The 15,010-nt window shown below is 40.1% G+C and overlaps 1 protein-coding gene across 4 annotated transcripts in view; it reads right to left on the reverse strand.

Moving 5' to 3' along the window:
- The window catches only part of kntc1 (kinetochore associated 1), a 30,252-nt gene that overhangs the window by 1,971 nt on the left and 13,271 nt on the right, over nt 1–15,010 (reverse strand). For all 4 annotated transcript variants that reach the window (XM_080893206.1, XM_080893203.1, XM_080893204.1 and 1 more), the window contains exons 35-61: nt 14,156–14,300; nt 13,805–13,861; nt 13,542–13,705; nt 13,358–13,462; nt 13,126–13,254; nt 12,689–12,805; nt 11,314–11,423; nt 10,954–11,170; nt 10,736–10,825; nt 10,474–10,639; nt 9,794–9,852; nt 9,464–9,680; nt 9,308–9,381; nt 8,978–9,188; nt 8,784–8,896; nt 8,611–8,666; nt 8,080–8,158; nt 7,871–7,995; nt 7,648–7,783; nt 7,443–7,538; nt 7,201–7,257; nt 6,835–6,889; nt 5,673–5,736; nt 3,547–3,676; nt 3,375–3,464; nt 2,748–2,902; nt 79–181 (exon numbers count right to left, since the gene is read on the reverse strand). In XM_080893206.1, the coding sequence (XP_080749332.1) occupies nt 79–181; nt 2,748–2,902; nt 3,375–3,464; nt 3,547–3,676; nt 5,673–5,736; nt 6,835–6,889; nt 7,201–7,257; nt 7,443–7,538; nt 7,648–7,783; nt 7,871–7,995; nt 8,080–8,158; nt 8,611–8,666; nt 8,784–8,896; nt 8,978–9,188; nt 9,308–9,381; nt 9,464–9,680; nt 9,794–9,852; nt 10,474–10,639; nt 10,736–10,825; nt 10,954–11,170; nt 11,314–11,423; nt 12,689–12,805; nt 13,126–13,254; nt 13,358–13,462; nt 13,542–13,705; nt 13,805–13,861; nt 14,156–14,300 (3,120 nt within the window). The remainder of the gene's footprint in view (nt 1–78; nt 182–2,747; nt 2,903–3,374; nt 3,465–3,546; nt 3,677–5,672; nt 5,737–6,834; nt 6,890–7,200; nt 7,258–7,442; nt 7,539–7,647; nt 7,784–7,870; nt 7,996–8,079; nt 8,159–8,610; nt 8,667–8,783; nt 8,897–8,977; nt 9,189–9,307; nt 9,382–9,463; nt 9,681–9,793; nt 9,853–10,473; nt 10,640–10,735; nt 10,826–10,953; nt 11,171–11,313; nt 11,424–12,688; nt 12,806–13,125; nt 13,255–13,357; nt 13,463–13,541; nt 13,706–13,804; nt 13,862–14,155; nt 14,301–15,010) is intronic.

Below are 15,010 nucleotides of genomic sequence, written 5' to 3' on the forward strand. Positions count from 1 at the left end.
AGAAACTTCTACTTCACATCAAACATGTGTAGCCTTTACGTTCCACTAAACTCGGCCCAAGATATCGGCTTCAGTTACCTTCAGGCAGCTGGATGACAACGAGCCATTTGTCAGGGTTTTCCCTCGCTGACGCTCTCTGTGTTTCATGTACTCACGAGCGAGTGATTCAGCATCATCATGGCTGCAGGGAAGATTGAAGAGCACAGACAACTAAAGTCATGCAACTTTAACCGGTTTAAGACATCTGTTTCTAACACAGTTCTAAGTGCGAGCATTTAAACTAAACTGGAAGCAAAAATCTGAATTTCGAGCTACAACCTGAGACTGTAGGATAACATTAAGAGTAAGTAAGAGTAACAGTAAGAGCTAGCGTTTTTAAATAACAGCCAGTCTATGACAACCTCTTCCAGTTAAAAGGTTTGAGATATGAAGACAAAATTAAAAATAAAATAAAAAAAATGAACAAACTGAGCCAAAATGCAGTGTGTGAAAACCTGCTTTCATTTCAATTGAGAGGCTAAGTAGCAGCCAGGTGCTGCGAATCAAAAGCATTTGATTAAATGACCATCAGCAGATATCAGCACCTCTATGAAAGCAGATGTTTTGGCAGTTTGCAGGTCAGGAGTATTCAGGATTCACCATTAACTTAGTATATCAAAGTATTCTAGAGTCACAACAGCTGAAGCCAGAATAATGGGCCTCATTTACTAATATTTGGGTGGAAATGTTTTTATCATGTGCAACAAATTAGTTTGCATGCAAAATTACAGTCAGATTCAGAAACCTGCAAACTGGCCTATTTTATTCTCACCACTGTGGGTATGTTAGTAAATCAGAATAGTTCAAAACCAGCAGCCTTGTGGGAGCCCCATATAATTTGCCTATTATCTGCGCACTTCCCCGCCATGGCTTCTCAACATAAGTGAACACACTTAGCTCCAAGTGAAGAGAAAGTGGTGACGATGTTATAAGACAGAATCCTGCACCTCGGAGGCAAGAAACAAGAAGAAAGTCTGACCATATAAAATTAAATAACAGTGTCTGGATGCTGAAAGAGGAAGCCAGAAGAGACCAAAGAAGTTTCAAAAATAATAAATAAAATAAGCACGCAGGCCTGAAATAACAGAATATAATTTCTCCTGAGAGATTCCCTGTGCACCAAAGTTTGGAATCAAAGTTGACATAAAAACAAAATACCACAAGGAATAAAAAGATTAAAACAGGTGGAGGCCGAGGAACCATGTGATCCATCAGCCCCACACGAGAACCTCGCGAGCTTCGGGTAGTGACTGAAAGAATCGGATGCACAAATAAGCTTCCACCAAAGGGTGGCTGTGCTTCCCCTTGGCGATAGCATTTTGTTTTCTTCACGTGCCTTTTTTGTAGTCCTGAGCATTTTGTGGCTTAATGCGTTTTAGAAAGCTATGAATAAAAACCAAAATTCAATGATAATTGCTAATGATTGTTAGTAGTAGTAGTAGTAGTAGTAGTAGTAGTAGTAGTAGCAGCCTTACTCATTTTACAGATTTGTGTTCAAATTCATAAGGCAGCCAGGTGTTTGTTGTACGTATGTTTGGTCAGAGGAACTGACCTAAACTAAATTTGTTCCTAAAATACAAAAATATTGATAAATCACAGATTTTGTGCATATGCACTGTGAATGAGTAAATGAGGCCCAATGATCCCAAGCACTGCAACAAATCTACGCTGAATGGTTGAAATAGAAAAACACCAAGATTTTGCACTGATCCGGTTAAAGAGCAGACCTCATCCTGATTTAAATGCTGTGGTCAGATCTTAAGACAGAACATCTGCAAACCTCAATAAACTGAATTAAAAAATGTGCAATTCACTTGTATTTTTATTTTTATTCCTATTTATTCTATTCATCCCCTTTGTATATTTTATTTATATATGTCTCTGTATTTATATGTGTGTGTGTGTGTGTATATATATATAATATTCTGTAACTCTCTAACTTCTGTTGGTGCTGTGCTTTTGGAAACCGAATTTCCCAGAGAAACCCACCCGAGGGATTAATAAAGTTTTATCTTATCTTATCTTCTTATCTAAAACCAAACTCAATGTTCAGATAAAGGTACAAGCAAACAGAATCACGGGGTGTAGTTAGTTTTCACATGCAGCGTCTGTGTTTTCTTTTTTCTCAATAAATGATGAACTAGCGTAATTATGTTGTGTTGTTGTTCATCTAACATTGTATCTAAATAATTTTAGAACCTGGGAACGACCAGATAATTTAAAAATTGTGCACTGATGCGTAAACTCTTAGACTTGAAAGAAGGTGGTATGCTCGTTTTTCACACGACTGTGTGGTACTGTATCCCAATAACTTCCTGTTTTAAAAAGCTGATGTTTTTTTTCCTGTGCAAGTCTGAGGCCCATGGTGAAATTGCAGATTGGGGATCTGGCCATTACAGATCAATGCAGAGGAGGCGTCTCAGTGCGTGGTTATAGACTGGATTTTTATGTGTATAATAATGAAAGCTTTAGATCACAGCTCATAGATATCATAGGCACATGTAGATCATTGTTAGTCTCCTTCCATTTATATGAGGGTTGGAAGGACAGGTACCCGCTCTTTATATCCTTGTATGGATGATTACATAAGGTTTTAGACTTTTTAGATCACAGCACTATGCATCAGTTTATTGTTGATGTTTTTAAACCATCTCTATAGAAAAGTTTTTGTTGCTTTCCTATGAAAGGTTGAGCGGTGTGAATCTCACCAGTTCTGGCTGATCAGATAGTCCACCAAATCTTTCACTTGGTTAGGCTGCCCACTCGACACTATGAGCTGCTTCAGATGGCTGAAGTGTTTCGTCTTCAGCAGTTTCTGATGCTGTCCATTCTGGCTGATGAAAGTTAACACAGTCTCCCTGACCTGATGGATCATTAAGAAAATTAAGTCATGTAGTATAAGACATTAAATATATAACATAATATACTCTATAATTTTGTTTATATGAGAATCACAATGAAGAATGCAGATGAATTTCATTTCATCAGATGTTACAAAACAGCAAATCTGCTCACGTGAAGATTGGGTTTATTTCTGTGTTTGGTTAGCAACACTGTTTTTCCGACAAACAAAAAAATATCTTTCATAATTTCACACCATCTTATCAGCTGATCAGACTTCCTGTTTAACAGTTTTAAGGAGTGTGCTGATACTCAGAAATATTAATGTCTAAAAAATAAAAAGAATTCTATTTTTAAAATATATTTAGAAACAAAGAAAGATTAAATGAAATGACAATGTAGCTGAAGTGGACATTTCTAAATGAAAGTAAAATGTGGTAACAAGTGTTAAAGGCAGTTAAATCTGTAAGCAGTGGAAAGACGTCACATCTAACCTGTGAAGGAATACCAGCGAGTTCCCCGGTGTTCATAAGCTCGTCCACCTGCTCGAGCACGGCGAGCGGGTTGCAGACAGACAGGAAACCCTGCAAACAACAACAAAAAAAAAAGAGTCAGAGCCTAAACTACACGTTTACTTCTCACATGTATTTAAATGGATGCACTGACCTGGACCTGCTGCTCCTTCTTACTAGCACAGGGAATTAGAAGGAGCGTTCCCAGGGCGAAGGCTGGCAGATTGAACTGTGCAAAGCGATTGGCAATTCCGATCAAATCCAGATTCAACAGAAATGGGCACCTCGGGAGGGAAAAGCAATGGCGAGACATTAGGAGTTAAGGTGAAGATTAGATGAAGCATTACTCAGGTCTAATACTAATTCAGAAATGAATCAGACGGAAGTAGTGTGTTTATAAACTGTCCAAAATATTAAACGAACACTTAGAAAACACAATGGGGAAGGAATTATGCTGGACATCCATCCATCTATCTGTCTGAAATGGACTAGGTAATATGTTAGAATAGGCAGAATGCCACATTCAAAGAGACCCTGAAAATCAAAGTAAAAAAAATCAATAAAAAAAGATGCAGCAAGTTAGTCCAGTTTTCAAAGATTTCACTGCAGCAACTCAGAATGGCACTCAGTAGTTTGTATGGCCCCCACAAGCCTGAATGCATGCCTGAAAATATCATAATGCGCAGCATAACGTTCTCCACCGCTGCTCCTGACATTTTCACATGCGTCTCATGTCCACAGGGTGAAGCTGGTCTCATCTTTGAAAAGCACAGTGCACTAGTGGTGGACCTGCCAGTTCTGGTATTCTGTCCAGCTCTTCTAGATTAACTATCTCTCTCTTAGAATCTCCATGCTCTTGAGACTGTTGTTGGACTACCTGTGCACTCTCTCTGCAAGGACCAGGTATCACCTCATGTTTCCAGTAGTGACGCTGACACCAAATGAAAAACCAGTCAGAAAAAATAAGGGAAAAATGTCAGTGGACTCCACCTATAAAACCATTCCCTTTTGGAGGCTGTCTCATTGTCGGACCCTGTAGTGCACCTGTTGTTATTGTGTGTGGATGCCCTCAAAGGGCAAAAGACCACACAAAGGGCAGAACAGGCAGTGACCTCATTAACTGCTGACTCAAAACAATCCACCTACATTCAATATCAACTTTCATTATTAATATCTTATCTAAACTGAGAAAAACATATATACAAGTACATGATATTGCAGTTTAGACCTACATCACTGCATTAAGAACAAAACACAGCCTTTTACACTCATTCACTGTGATGATGTCATGTGTCATGAAACTGTTGTTCTTCTGAATCAAATCATGGCTGCTGATGTGAAAACACAGCATACAGATGTGCCCCAATTCCTGGTTCTGACTGGTTTTAGTCAGTGATGACATTGGAAATCTATTTATTGAACACAAATGAACTACACACGGGTTCAGTTTACTGCATTTTTAAGCCACTTGTCTCAGAACACCAAAAAAGCTAAAACAAACAAACAAACAAAACCCCAAGCATGTATAAGATCATTGGTGCCACAGCTGACTGAAGCTGACTGAGTTACTGGCACCCTGGATGCCTGCATGCATCTGCTGCAGCAGCCTTGCATTTCCTGATCGTTCTCAGAAGAAATCTGACTGCACTGAGGCACCGGGATGAGGTGCTCCAACCAGTACTTGTACCATTCTTGCAGCAGCACCACATCCTGTTTTAGCAAGACAATACCTGTCCACACAGGACAGGTCTTTGTGGATCAGGAGCATATCCTGACATATCCCTAGCTTACTTATTTCTAATATGCCACCTACTGAACATACAATTTTTTCAAGGCAGGCACAACCGGTGACTATTCATTGACTGTACTCAACCAGTATGGAAGAGCAATTCTTCAACACTTGTACCATCAATGCACAGATGCACAACAGCATGCATCGTGTCCACAGGAGGTCATACCTCATTTTAGATCTCTTGTTTGAGCTTCTATTATAGTTGATGTATAATGCCTATTTAAAAACACTTGCTGACCAGTATATTTTAAGTGTGAACACTTTATATAGTCTTATCGAGTATTTGCATCTTTATCTACGTGCAAGGCCTCTTTTGTTTTTGTAGCACAGCCAGAGTTTTCAAGTCCTGATTGAAAAAGTTGTATCAAGATTTATTTTTGCTTTTAAATTAATAAAGAGTGTACGCACAGTATGCTGCCCTATTCAAACACAAGAAGTCCATGAAAGAATCAGTTTGGTGGTTATAGCTGAATGTGAGTGAGGCATACTTGAGGAGGAGAACAAATGTCCTGTAGAGCATCGCCTGCTGATCTGGACTCAGAGGAACAGAAGCTGGTGCCAAAAAATAAGAACAAACAAACAAACAACTGCATTTAAAAGAAGAGCTGAACAGAGAAGAGCACACATGCATCATCAACTTTAAAAGGCTTCATAGGAAGCGTTTGGCTAGTGAAGTTACTATCAGGGAACTTATACTCAGTGACAGCATACCGTCATGTCCACATTAATGATCTGCACTGACCCTGCTTCAGGTAATCATCCCTACCATCCTCTATAAAACAGTAGTACTGTACAGATGAGCACATCTGTCAGATTTAACTCACATAAGTCTGTATTATTCTTGCAGCTGTTTCTCAGATTTGCCTAAACCTGTTATTTCTCAATGTAATTTGCACTACTCTCTTAGAGAGCTGACATGTTTCTCTTCTTTAAGTTAATCCAAGTTTTTTTTCTTTCTTTAAAAAAAAAAAAAATCACTGTTGCATATATAATTTCTTTTGCCCTTATACTTATTTTAGTACACCCCATTATCAGCTTTGCCTCAGAAACAGCTCACTTGTATGAAGTGGCGTACACAGCATTATTTGTTGTTAGATCTGATCAAGCCTGTCTTGGTTTTGGGGAATTGCTTATGGGTGGTTTCGAAATTCTGATGCTGAAAGGCTTAAGAGAAAGACTTCTCGAAAAAGTTTAAAGCAGCAAAATAAACTTCAGCTCCTACTTTTCTTCTTCGGTTTTTTTTATTTTTATGAACCTGCATTAAAGCCCTTACTCACGAGTCTCATTATTCTGACTTTTCAAGGGGAAGCTGTGGCTCATAAGGTAGAGTTATTAACCCAGTCTTTTACTGACCACAGCTCATGATGGGCAGTCCTACCTCATACATGCCTTTCTGTTATTGGGTTGCATTGCTGTAACTATACACAAAGCCTAAAGTTGCACCACTCTTGCCAAAACATTTCAACATAAAGTAATTTTTCATCTTTTACTTTCCAATGAAAGAGGAACAAGACACATGTAACTTGTTTGTACAAGTCTTAAGCCTGCAGGGTGAACAAGTTTGGGGCTAAAGCTTCCAATATGAAGAAAGTGGATATCTGAACATCAACGAGCACCAAGACAAGCAAATTTCAGTCATTTGCGTCGTACCTGAGACAAAAGGTGCCAGTATCATGCTCCTCCAGGTCCGTGAGAAACTTGAAATCTGCGGAGCACAAATAAAATAATTACTCGTTGTCAAACTGGAAAGTTATTTCTGGCACCGGACATCCTGTGGTGCAGTGGTTAAACCGTGCTCTACCAAATGCAATGCCACTGCTTTCGTTCCAACAAACACATAAACACACACATAAACAACCAAAGCCGATGCTCTGCACAAATGTCTGAGCATCAACTCCAGTGCTGCATTACTGTAAAGACATTAGGCATTTATGGTTTATGACACTTTAGAGAAAATGGTTTTACAAGTGAAAAAAATGCCTTTTTTCAATTCGTGAAATAAAAGTGATGAATTACCTCCCACAAAGCCGGAACAGCCACTATTGCCTCCAATACCTTCTGGAGGTGGCTGATCTGAGGAAGAGAAATATTTACATTCAGGTGTTACTTCCGAAACACAACCCAGCTTCTATTTAGGAATAATGTATTTATGGATCTTCAGCTTGAAAATATTTCCAAGTACTGGAGAAAAAAACCCCTCTCATTTTACGCTACTTGTTTTTTGGGTCTTTGAATAAAAGCGTGATGCACGTTCTCACCAGGTTGAAGCCGAGCAGCTTCTGAAGCAGGTTGTTCCACAGCTGAGGGTCGTAAATCTGGTACTCCAGGCACAGGTCTGCTACCAACCGCACAGCCTGAAAGGATAAAAGGTGCTTCCGGTTTTGTGTCTGACATTTCTAACCCAATGAAGTAAAAGTGAGGAAACAAGCTGGGATAATTTGAATGTTGTCTGTGAGAAAGTACCTGAGGCTCATGACTGTGGTTCTTCCAAAGCCCTTTAACTAAACCCTCTTTGGGACTACTGAGGAAGGACTGAACTGTGTACGGGATGTTTAATGCTTCCAGTTGTGAGACAAAGATGTAACACTTCAGGTAATATCTGCATATGAATAGAAACCAGAGAAACATTAGTTACTATAGACCTACAGGCCATACAGGTACCGTTTAACTTTTAATGGATTCTTACGGGATTTTGGTGATGGGGATTTGCAGCTGAGCCTCCAGAATGGGTGCATCAGCGAGGCGGACGAGACAGAGTAGCGCTCGAGTCCGATGGCAGAAGGTCAGACGAGGCCCAGATGTGCTAAGCGGCTAGAGAAGGGAAATCAAACACAGATTTAGTTGGATTTTCCCCCCATTATTGCTTTTGTTTTGTTTTTTCCCCTTTAAACGCACCCAAGTTTCTGCAGTTAAGATAGGGCTCAGATGACGGACGGCATCTTGCATCGAGCAGGACTCCAGCATGTACACCACCCTGTAAGCATTAAAAACACAGTGAGTAGAATGACTACGCCAGTGGGTTCTCAACACAGAGCCAGAGAGAATTTAGAGCAACCAAGAAATCTTTATTTCATTCATACTGCAGATGCATGCAACATCTGTGGGCGCTGCTAAAGGCTTTTGTAAGAAAGAAAGAAAGAAAGAAAGAAAGAAAGAAAGAAAGAAAGAAAGAAAGAAAGCACTCTGTAAACAGTAACTGATATCTTAGGGTTGCACTTGCATGTCTGCGGCTGCTCTGTCGTACATGTGAGCTTTGAGGTCTCGATCTGTGGTTGCCTATGAGGGCAGAGTTGACAGCTGAGCAGAAGACACACTGCAGTGTCACTGCTAACATCCTTTGTAACTCAAAGGTAAACTATCCCGTTTTAACGAATTATAATTAAGAAAAAAGAAAAGTAGTAAGAATGGAAAAAGTGACTGCGCTACCTCATCAAGTCTGGGTCCTCCTCAATGTTGCTGACACAGTCACTATACCCAATATCCTAATTAAATAAGAAGAAAGAAAAAAGTTTAGTTGCACTAAACACACAGCAGCAAATCTGATAACACACAAAACAATAAAAAGGCAGAGAGATAAGATAAAGCTACGACTGACAAACCTTGACCACAGCCGGGCCCGTCTTGCAGATCCATTTTTCTAACAACATGGTACGGATTTTTAGAAGATCCACATTATTGACTGTGGCTATTTCTTTAACTGCACCATGTATATCTGAGAAATAGAGAGACCTGGTTATATATTTAGGGAAAAAGCGAGCATTCATTTACCTACTGCGTTGATAAGTGTGCTCACCTGGATACGTCTGACCTCCTGACTCTTTGTAACGCTGTTCCACACTGCTGTGCTCGTACAGGGCCATTATGAGCCTGCCTGGCAGCCCAGACAGCTTCATCAGCTCTGGGCTGTTCAGCTGACTGGATATTAAAGTATTCTCAGTGGCTGAGCGCTGAAACTGTAGCTTCAGCTTGGACAGAAAGGTGTCTCCTCTGGCCCGTGCTACCTCCTGTGTGAGGTCAGAGGAGGAGAAGGAGAGGAAAAAAAAAAAATCATCAACTAATGTGTAAAAAACTTTTTAGATGGGCATTTGAGACATTTCAGAATGTGAACAATTCAAAGACTGACATCAAGGTGTGGATCCTTTAACCAAGTGTCTCCAAGTGCCAAACAGAACCTGAGTGACTGTGTCTTCTCATAGCCTGTAGAGAAGAGGAAACAGCTAAGTGCATCTATACAAACACCCCTCACAGTCCAGCGTAGAGTCAAACGTGCAGCTCAAACCTGGCGGAAGCTCCTGGGTTATCTTGTGGGCCGTGGCAGCAGCCCACTCCGGGCTTTGGATACATTTGATGTACTTCATCATAGTCTTCGCCACCTTGAAAGTCTCCTTGTTTTGACAATGCCCCTGACCCATTTTCCTTTGCTCTAAGATTAACGGCTTCATTTTCTTCTCAAAGACATGGTTTGCTGCTGACATGTAGAGCTTGTCAAGGCTCACCTGTGGAGCAACAGGATGGTTTTAACAGCCTAAATTACCTCATTTTATGAATAAAAGAATATTTTCTGTGATTAAACAGACTAAGGCCGTGGTTTAGATTAGCGTGGCTTTACCTTCATGAGTTTGCTAATCAGCAGAAGTGTGGGGAAGGTCTCCTCGCTGAGCTCAGGACCTAAACAAAGAAGAATATTTTAACTTCATCAGTTTTAAACCATCTCATCAACTCTACCAGTATACTTCTGTCTGTAACTCAAAAGGCTTTTAATGAAAAATGATAAAAAAAACTTTGTTGGAGTGTAGAGTGGGGTCATGTTAACAATCCATTAAAAATTGGCTTAAGTCAACCAAAGCCTTTGAACTATAATTCTTAAATTTTTGGTGTGTTTCACTTTTGACCTCTGGCCTGTTCTTCCAGGTCAAATAAGGTCAAACCTTAATAAAATGTCTTTAAAACTATGATTAAAGAGAATGAGCTACCTAGTTAGTTAGAAATATACTGTATTGTAATATTATATAATAAGCTTAAGTTATTGATGTCCACTTACAATACAATACCCTTAAAAGTAAATACTGACCACAAATGGAGCTTTTTGCTTCTGGTCTATGATAATTATTATTTTAAAAGTAATAGATGCCAGTGTGCAAACATGTTCACAGTTCAGGAGAAGTGCTGAAATTACTTCCTTTTAGACAACACCTACATTATAACAACTTTCTACCACTGCAGATGTGATGAAGATAAGTTTATGAGCATTAATACTGAGGTGTGAAAAGGTAACAGTGGTTAACTTACAGATAATCTTCCAGTAATGCTTGGTCTGCATAAGCAGGTGGAAGGGAAGTCTGCTGCTGGAAAGGGAGTTTGGCAGCAGACCGGTTTCGAGAAGATGCGTGTTCTCCACGTCTGTGGGAGGAGAGACTCGCGTGTAGGACTTCAGATGCTGCAGGAGACCCATCGCCTGTGGGTTTAAAGTCAAATGTTTCAAGTCCCAACATTTCATTTTGAACACAGTGAACTACATAGGCTTGAATATGCCAGTGTGTTTGGTTTTTACCTGACCCACAGAGAGGCTGGTCACGTTCTCATCTGCAGCCTGTATGATCTTCAGCACCACTTCTATTCTCTCGTAGTTGTATGGGCTGAGCTGTATGAGAGGAAACGTTTTACAGATCAGCTCAACAGATTCTTGTAGGTTGGAATTTTATTTTTTTAATGTTTAAAAGTCTTAAAAACAGATAATTTTAGCGTATACTACATTTTAAATACAAAGACCTTGAATATGGCAGCACAGAGGTTGTCTGTGAGCTTGCTGGTGTTGTGTAACATTGGGATGATCTGCAGGACTCGATCCAGCGTGTCAGTGTGAGACAGAGGTTGCGCCTCCTCCTGACCGACAGCTGGATCACCTGCACCTTCCTCATCCTCCTGGAGCAGCAGTAAGGTGGTAATGTACTGGTTGATTACACTATCATGGTCCAGATTGTAGGTGCTGCAGAAAGGAAAAAAACAACTTTTAGCATAGCTGAGCGTGACACATACATGCACTCCAAGACAGGGTGGACATTTAAACACAGTCCAGACACATTTGTCCAACATGTTAGATGGTCAAAAGCGACAACAGGAGGAGCTGACCTGCAGTACTGGAGGATAATGTCTGGGGTGATTCTCTTGTTTTTCACTAAAACAGGGATCAGAGTGCTCTTCATCTCAGACCGCTGACGGAACACTGGCTGGATTGATATCTGGGAGAGAGACGCACAATAACAGATATGAAGTGACACAAAACAGGGAGAGAGAATGAAATACACAAAAAATTAAACAAATCTTTATAGACCTACACTGCTCAAAAAAATTAAAGGAACACTTTTAAATCAGAGTACATTAGGTCTGTTTAGTAGGGGGGGAGTTGTTAAGTAGTTTCAGCTGCTTTGGTGTTATTAAAATTAACAGCAGGTGCACTAGTAGGGCAACAACCCCCACATTTTCCCTCTCCTCGTCTTTTCTGACTGTTTTTCTTTTGTTGCTAGTTTTGCATTTGGCTAGCGTCAGTGTCACTGCTGGTAACATGAGGTAATACCTGCACTCTGCAGAGGGTGCACAGGTAGTCCAACTCCTCGTGGATGGCGCATGCATATGTGCCAGTGCCAGAAGGTTTGCTGTCTCCAAGAACAGTTTTAGTAGCATGGAGGAGATTCCAGGAGACAGACAGTTACTCTAGTAGAGCTGGACAGGACCATAGAAGGTCTTTAACCCAAAAGCAGGTTTGAGCACTGCCAGAGCTATAAAATTACATCCAGTAGGCCACTGGTGTGAATGACTTTGATTCGCCTGAGTGCACAATGTTCTCTACTGGGCGCTGTGCTCACTGCCTGGCACCATAGAGCCTGATTGGTATTAGCTATGAATACCAGAATTCAGGTCCACCACTTTTCACAAATGAAAGACGGGTTCACCCTCAGAACATGTGAGAGAAGTGAAAGGGTCTGGAGAGGGTAAGGAGAGCGTTAAGCTGCCTGTAACATCGTTCAGCATGACCAGTTTGGTGGTGAGTCAGTGATATGCCTGCGGAGGAAAATCAATGGAGGGAGGCAGAGACCTCTACAGGCTAGGCAGTGGTATCCTGATTGTCATTAGGTATCAGGATAAAATCCATGTCCCCGTGGTGCAGTGGGTCCTGGGTTCCTCCTGGTGCATGACAATGCTCAGCCTCATGTGGTGAGGCACAAGCATGTGGGGGCCATACAAACTGCTGAGTCAGCAACTCAGAGTTGCTGCACTGATGTTTTTGCAAAATGGACTTTGATTTTGGGGCTGTCTTTGAATTAATATTGATCAAACATAGCGGCATCCATTCATATGTAACACATTATCTAGTCCATATCACTGTAGATATCAGCATGATTTTCCCATTGAGACCTGATGTGTTTTCTAAGTATTCCTTTAATGTGAGCATTGCATTTATTCAGACCAGAGTACCTTTGACCACCTGATTTAAATACTTCATTACCTCCAATTTGCCAAGCTTGATTCCCCACTCAGCATCAGTGATGACAGAGAGAAACCTCCTCTGTTCTTCTGCCTCATTATATAAACTACAGAGATTTGCTCCAATCCTCGCCACAGCCTGGAAGAATAAAACACCGTAAGGGATTTCTGGAATATAACATCGATTTTTCTACAAAATTGATAACTGCTTGATATAACTGATTCCCAAGTGTTTAATCTCAGGTTCTTTAGACAAACTTCAGCTGAATCTTTTCTGTAGTCAAAGGGAAAAAACAAAACGATATGACAAAGTCTGATATTTATGGACTCACTAACTGATACACAGAAATAATAAAGTCCGTTTTTGCCCATTTGTTTCTCTTAAATTTCCCTTACTAAAAACAATAAAACATTTTTTTAATTACATTTTTTTTAAAAAGAAGAGATTTTATTGCTTACCAAAATCTTGTCATAGTTTTGCCAGGTGTTGTCAATAACTTTCCACAGTATTTTGAAGACTTCTGCTTTGGAGAGGAGTGTACAGAGACCAATAGCCAAATCACAATCCACCACCCTCCAGTTTAACACCTGTAGCCAATAGACAGAAACATAGATGGCTGTTTAAAATATACCAAAAATGCTGTTTATCTACTACAGAATTTTTGTGGTTTTGTGGACTTGGCTGACTCACCTTGTTCAACAGTGGCACAGCCACAGCATTCAGAGTAGACGTAGTTGTCTTCCTGTGATCGTTCAGGCACAGGTTGTACTTCTTAAGCTCTTGTGCGTCATAAAGCTGAGAGGAGATAACAATCATTTTCAGTATAACGTCTTGAGAAACACAACAAGCACCGCTGTGAATATCGCAGTTGTACCTGTAGGCTCAGCTTTATATCCATGACGTTTGAGGTGACGTGCTGCAGGCAGCTGCCGTACGCGTTGACCAGCACTCTGAGGGCCAATTCCAGCTGACTGCACTCCTGTAACATCTGTAGCATGTTGGCCAGGGGACCGAAGAGCGGCCGCAGGTAGTTTGAACCTGCATGCATGATGAGACATCAGGTCAACATACAAAACTGCAATTTGATAAAAAAACAAAACATAGAAAGCAGAGGACGTTTTTTAATTTCAAATCTACCATCTTCAAATGAGCAGTGTGACAGACAGGAACAGTCCAGGGAGTACAATCTGGTATCTGGAAAAAAGGTCATAAGTTATAATAAGACTTCTGGTAAAAATAACACAAGTCAAGTATATTTAAGCATTTTTTGATAACGTCAAAGGTGGCCAAAGGGCTATAGACATTATATGACAGGCAGCATGAGAAATATGCAACATAAAAGTAATACGATCAAATCAGTTTGCAAAATTAAATAAATATCAGTAGTTAAAATCAATGGCATAGACCACTAAAAGTTGCCAAGCTTAAAAAAAAACCCCCAAAAAACAAAAAAACATTTAAGAGAAAATAAATCTGAGAATTTCTTACCTTGAGAAATAGGCAGCAAGCAGTTGGTAATCTCATACTGGACAGGCAGCACTGACACTGGGTCCAGAACAATGCAATCTTCATTAAAGACATCTTGAAAACTCCACTGAGACTGCGGGTCTTTTTCTGCCTCCGGTGTCAAATCCTGGAACGGTGCACAGTTTAAAAAGTATGAAAACATTTGCTTCACTCCGCAGCTTTGTGAGAGAGAAGCATTAAATAAATGCACGTTTATCAAAATCATGGATTATTTCTTACCATCCGCTTAAGAGATTCACAGTTAGAATTTTGTAATGATAATAATTTTGATGTCTACCAACAAATAAATCATTTAAAAAAATGAAGAGGCTAGAATATACAATTCTATGTCCAAAAAGTTTGTGTAAAATAAAAGTAAAACCCAAAGGCAATGATCTTCAAATCTCACGAACCCAGATGTCATTCAAATCACATAGAAAACATATGAAATATTTAAACTGAGAAAAAGTACAATTTCATGGAAAATATGAGCTTGTTTTGAATTTGATGGCAGTAATACAAAACAACTTGGTACAAGGCCACGTTTACCACAGTGTAGCACCCCAAACAGTCTATAAGCATCGGCGATCTCAAGAGACCAGCTGCTGGACTTCTTGTGGAGGAATGTTGTCCCATTCTTGTCTCATATAGGATTCTAGCTGCTCAGCAGTCTGGTTTGTTGTATTTTTTTATTTCATGATATGCCAAATGTTTTCAGCTGCTCAAATGTCTGGACTACAGGGAAGCCAGTTCTGCACCTGCAACTTCACCTTCAAGCCATGCTGTTGTAAAAGCTCCAATATGCAGCTTAGCATTGTTTCACTGAAATATGTAAGT

The sequence above is a fragment of the Rhamphochromis sp. 'chilingali' genome (assembly GCF_963969265.1).
Source record: "Rhamphochromis sp. 'chilingali' genome assembly, chromosome: 10".
NCBI lineage: Eukaryota > Metazoa > Chordata > Actinopteri > Cichliformes > Cichlidae > Rhamphochromis > Rhamphochromis sp. 'chilingali'.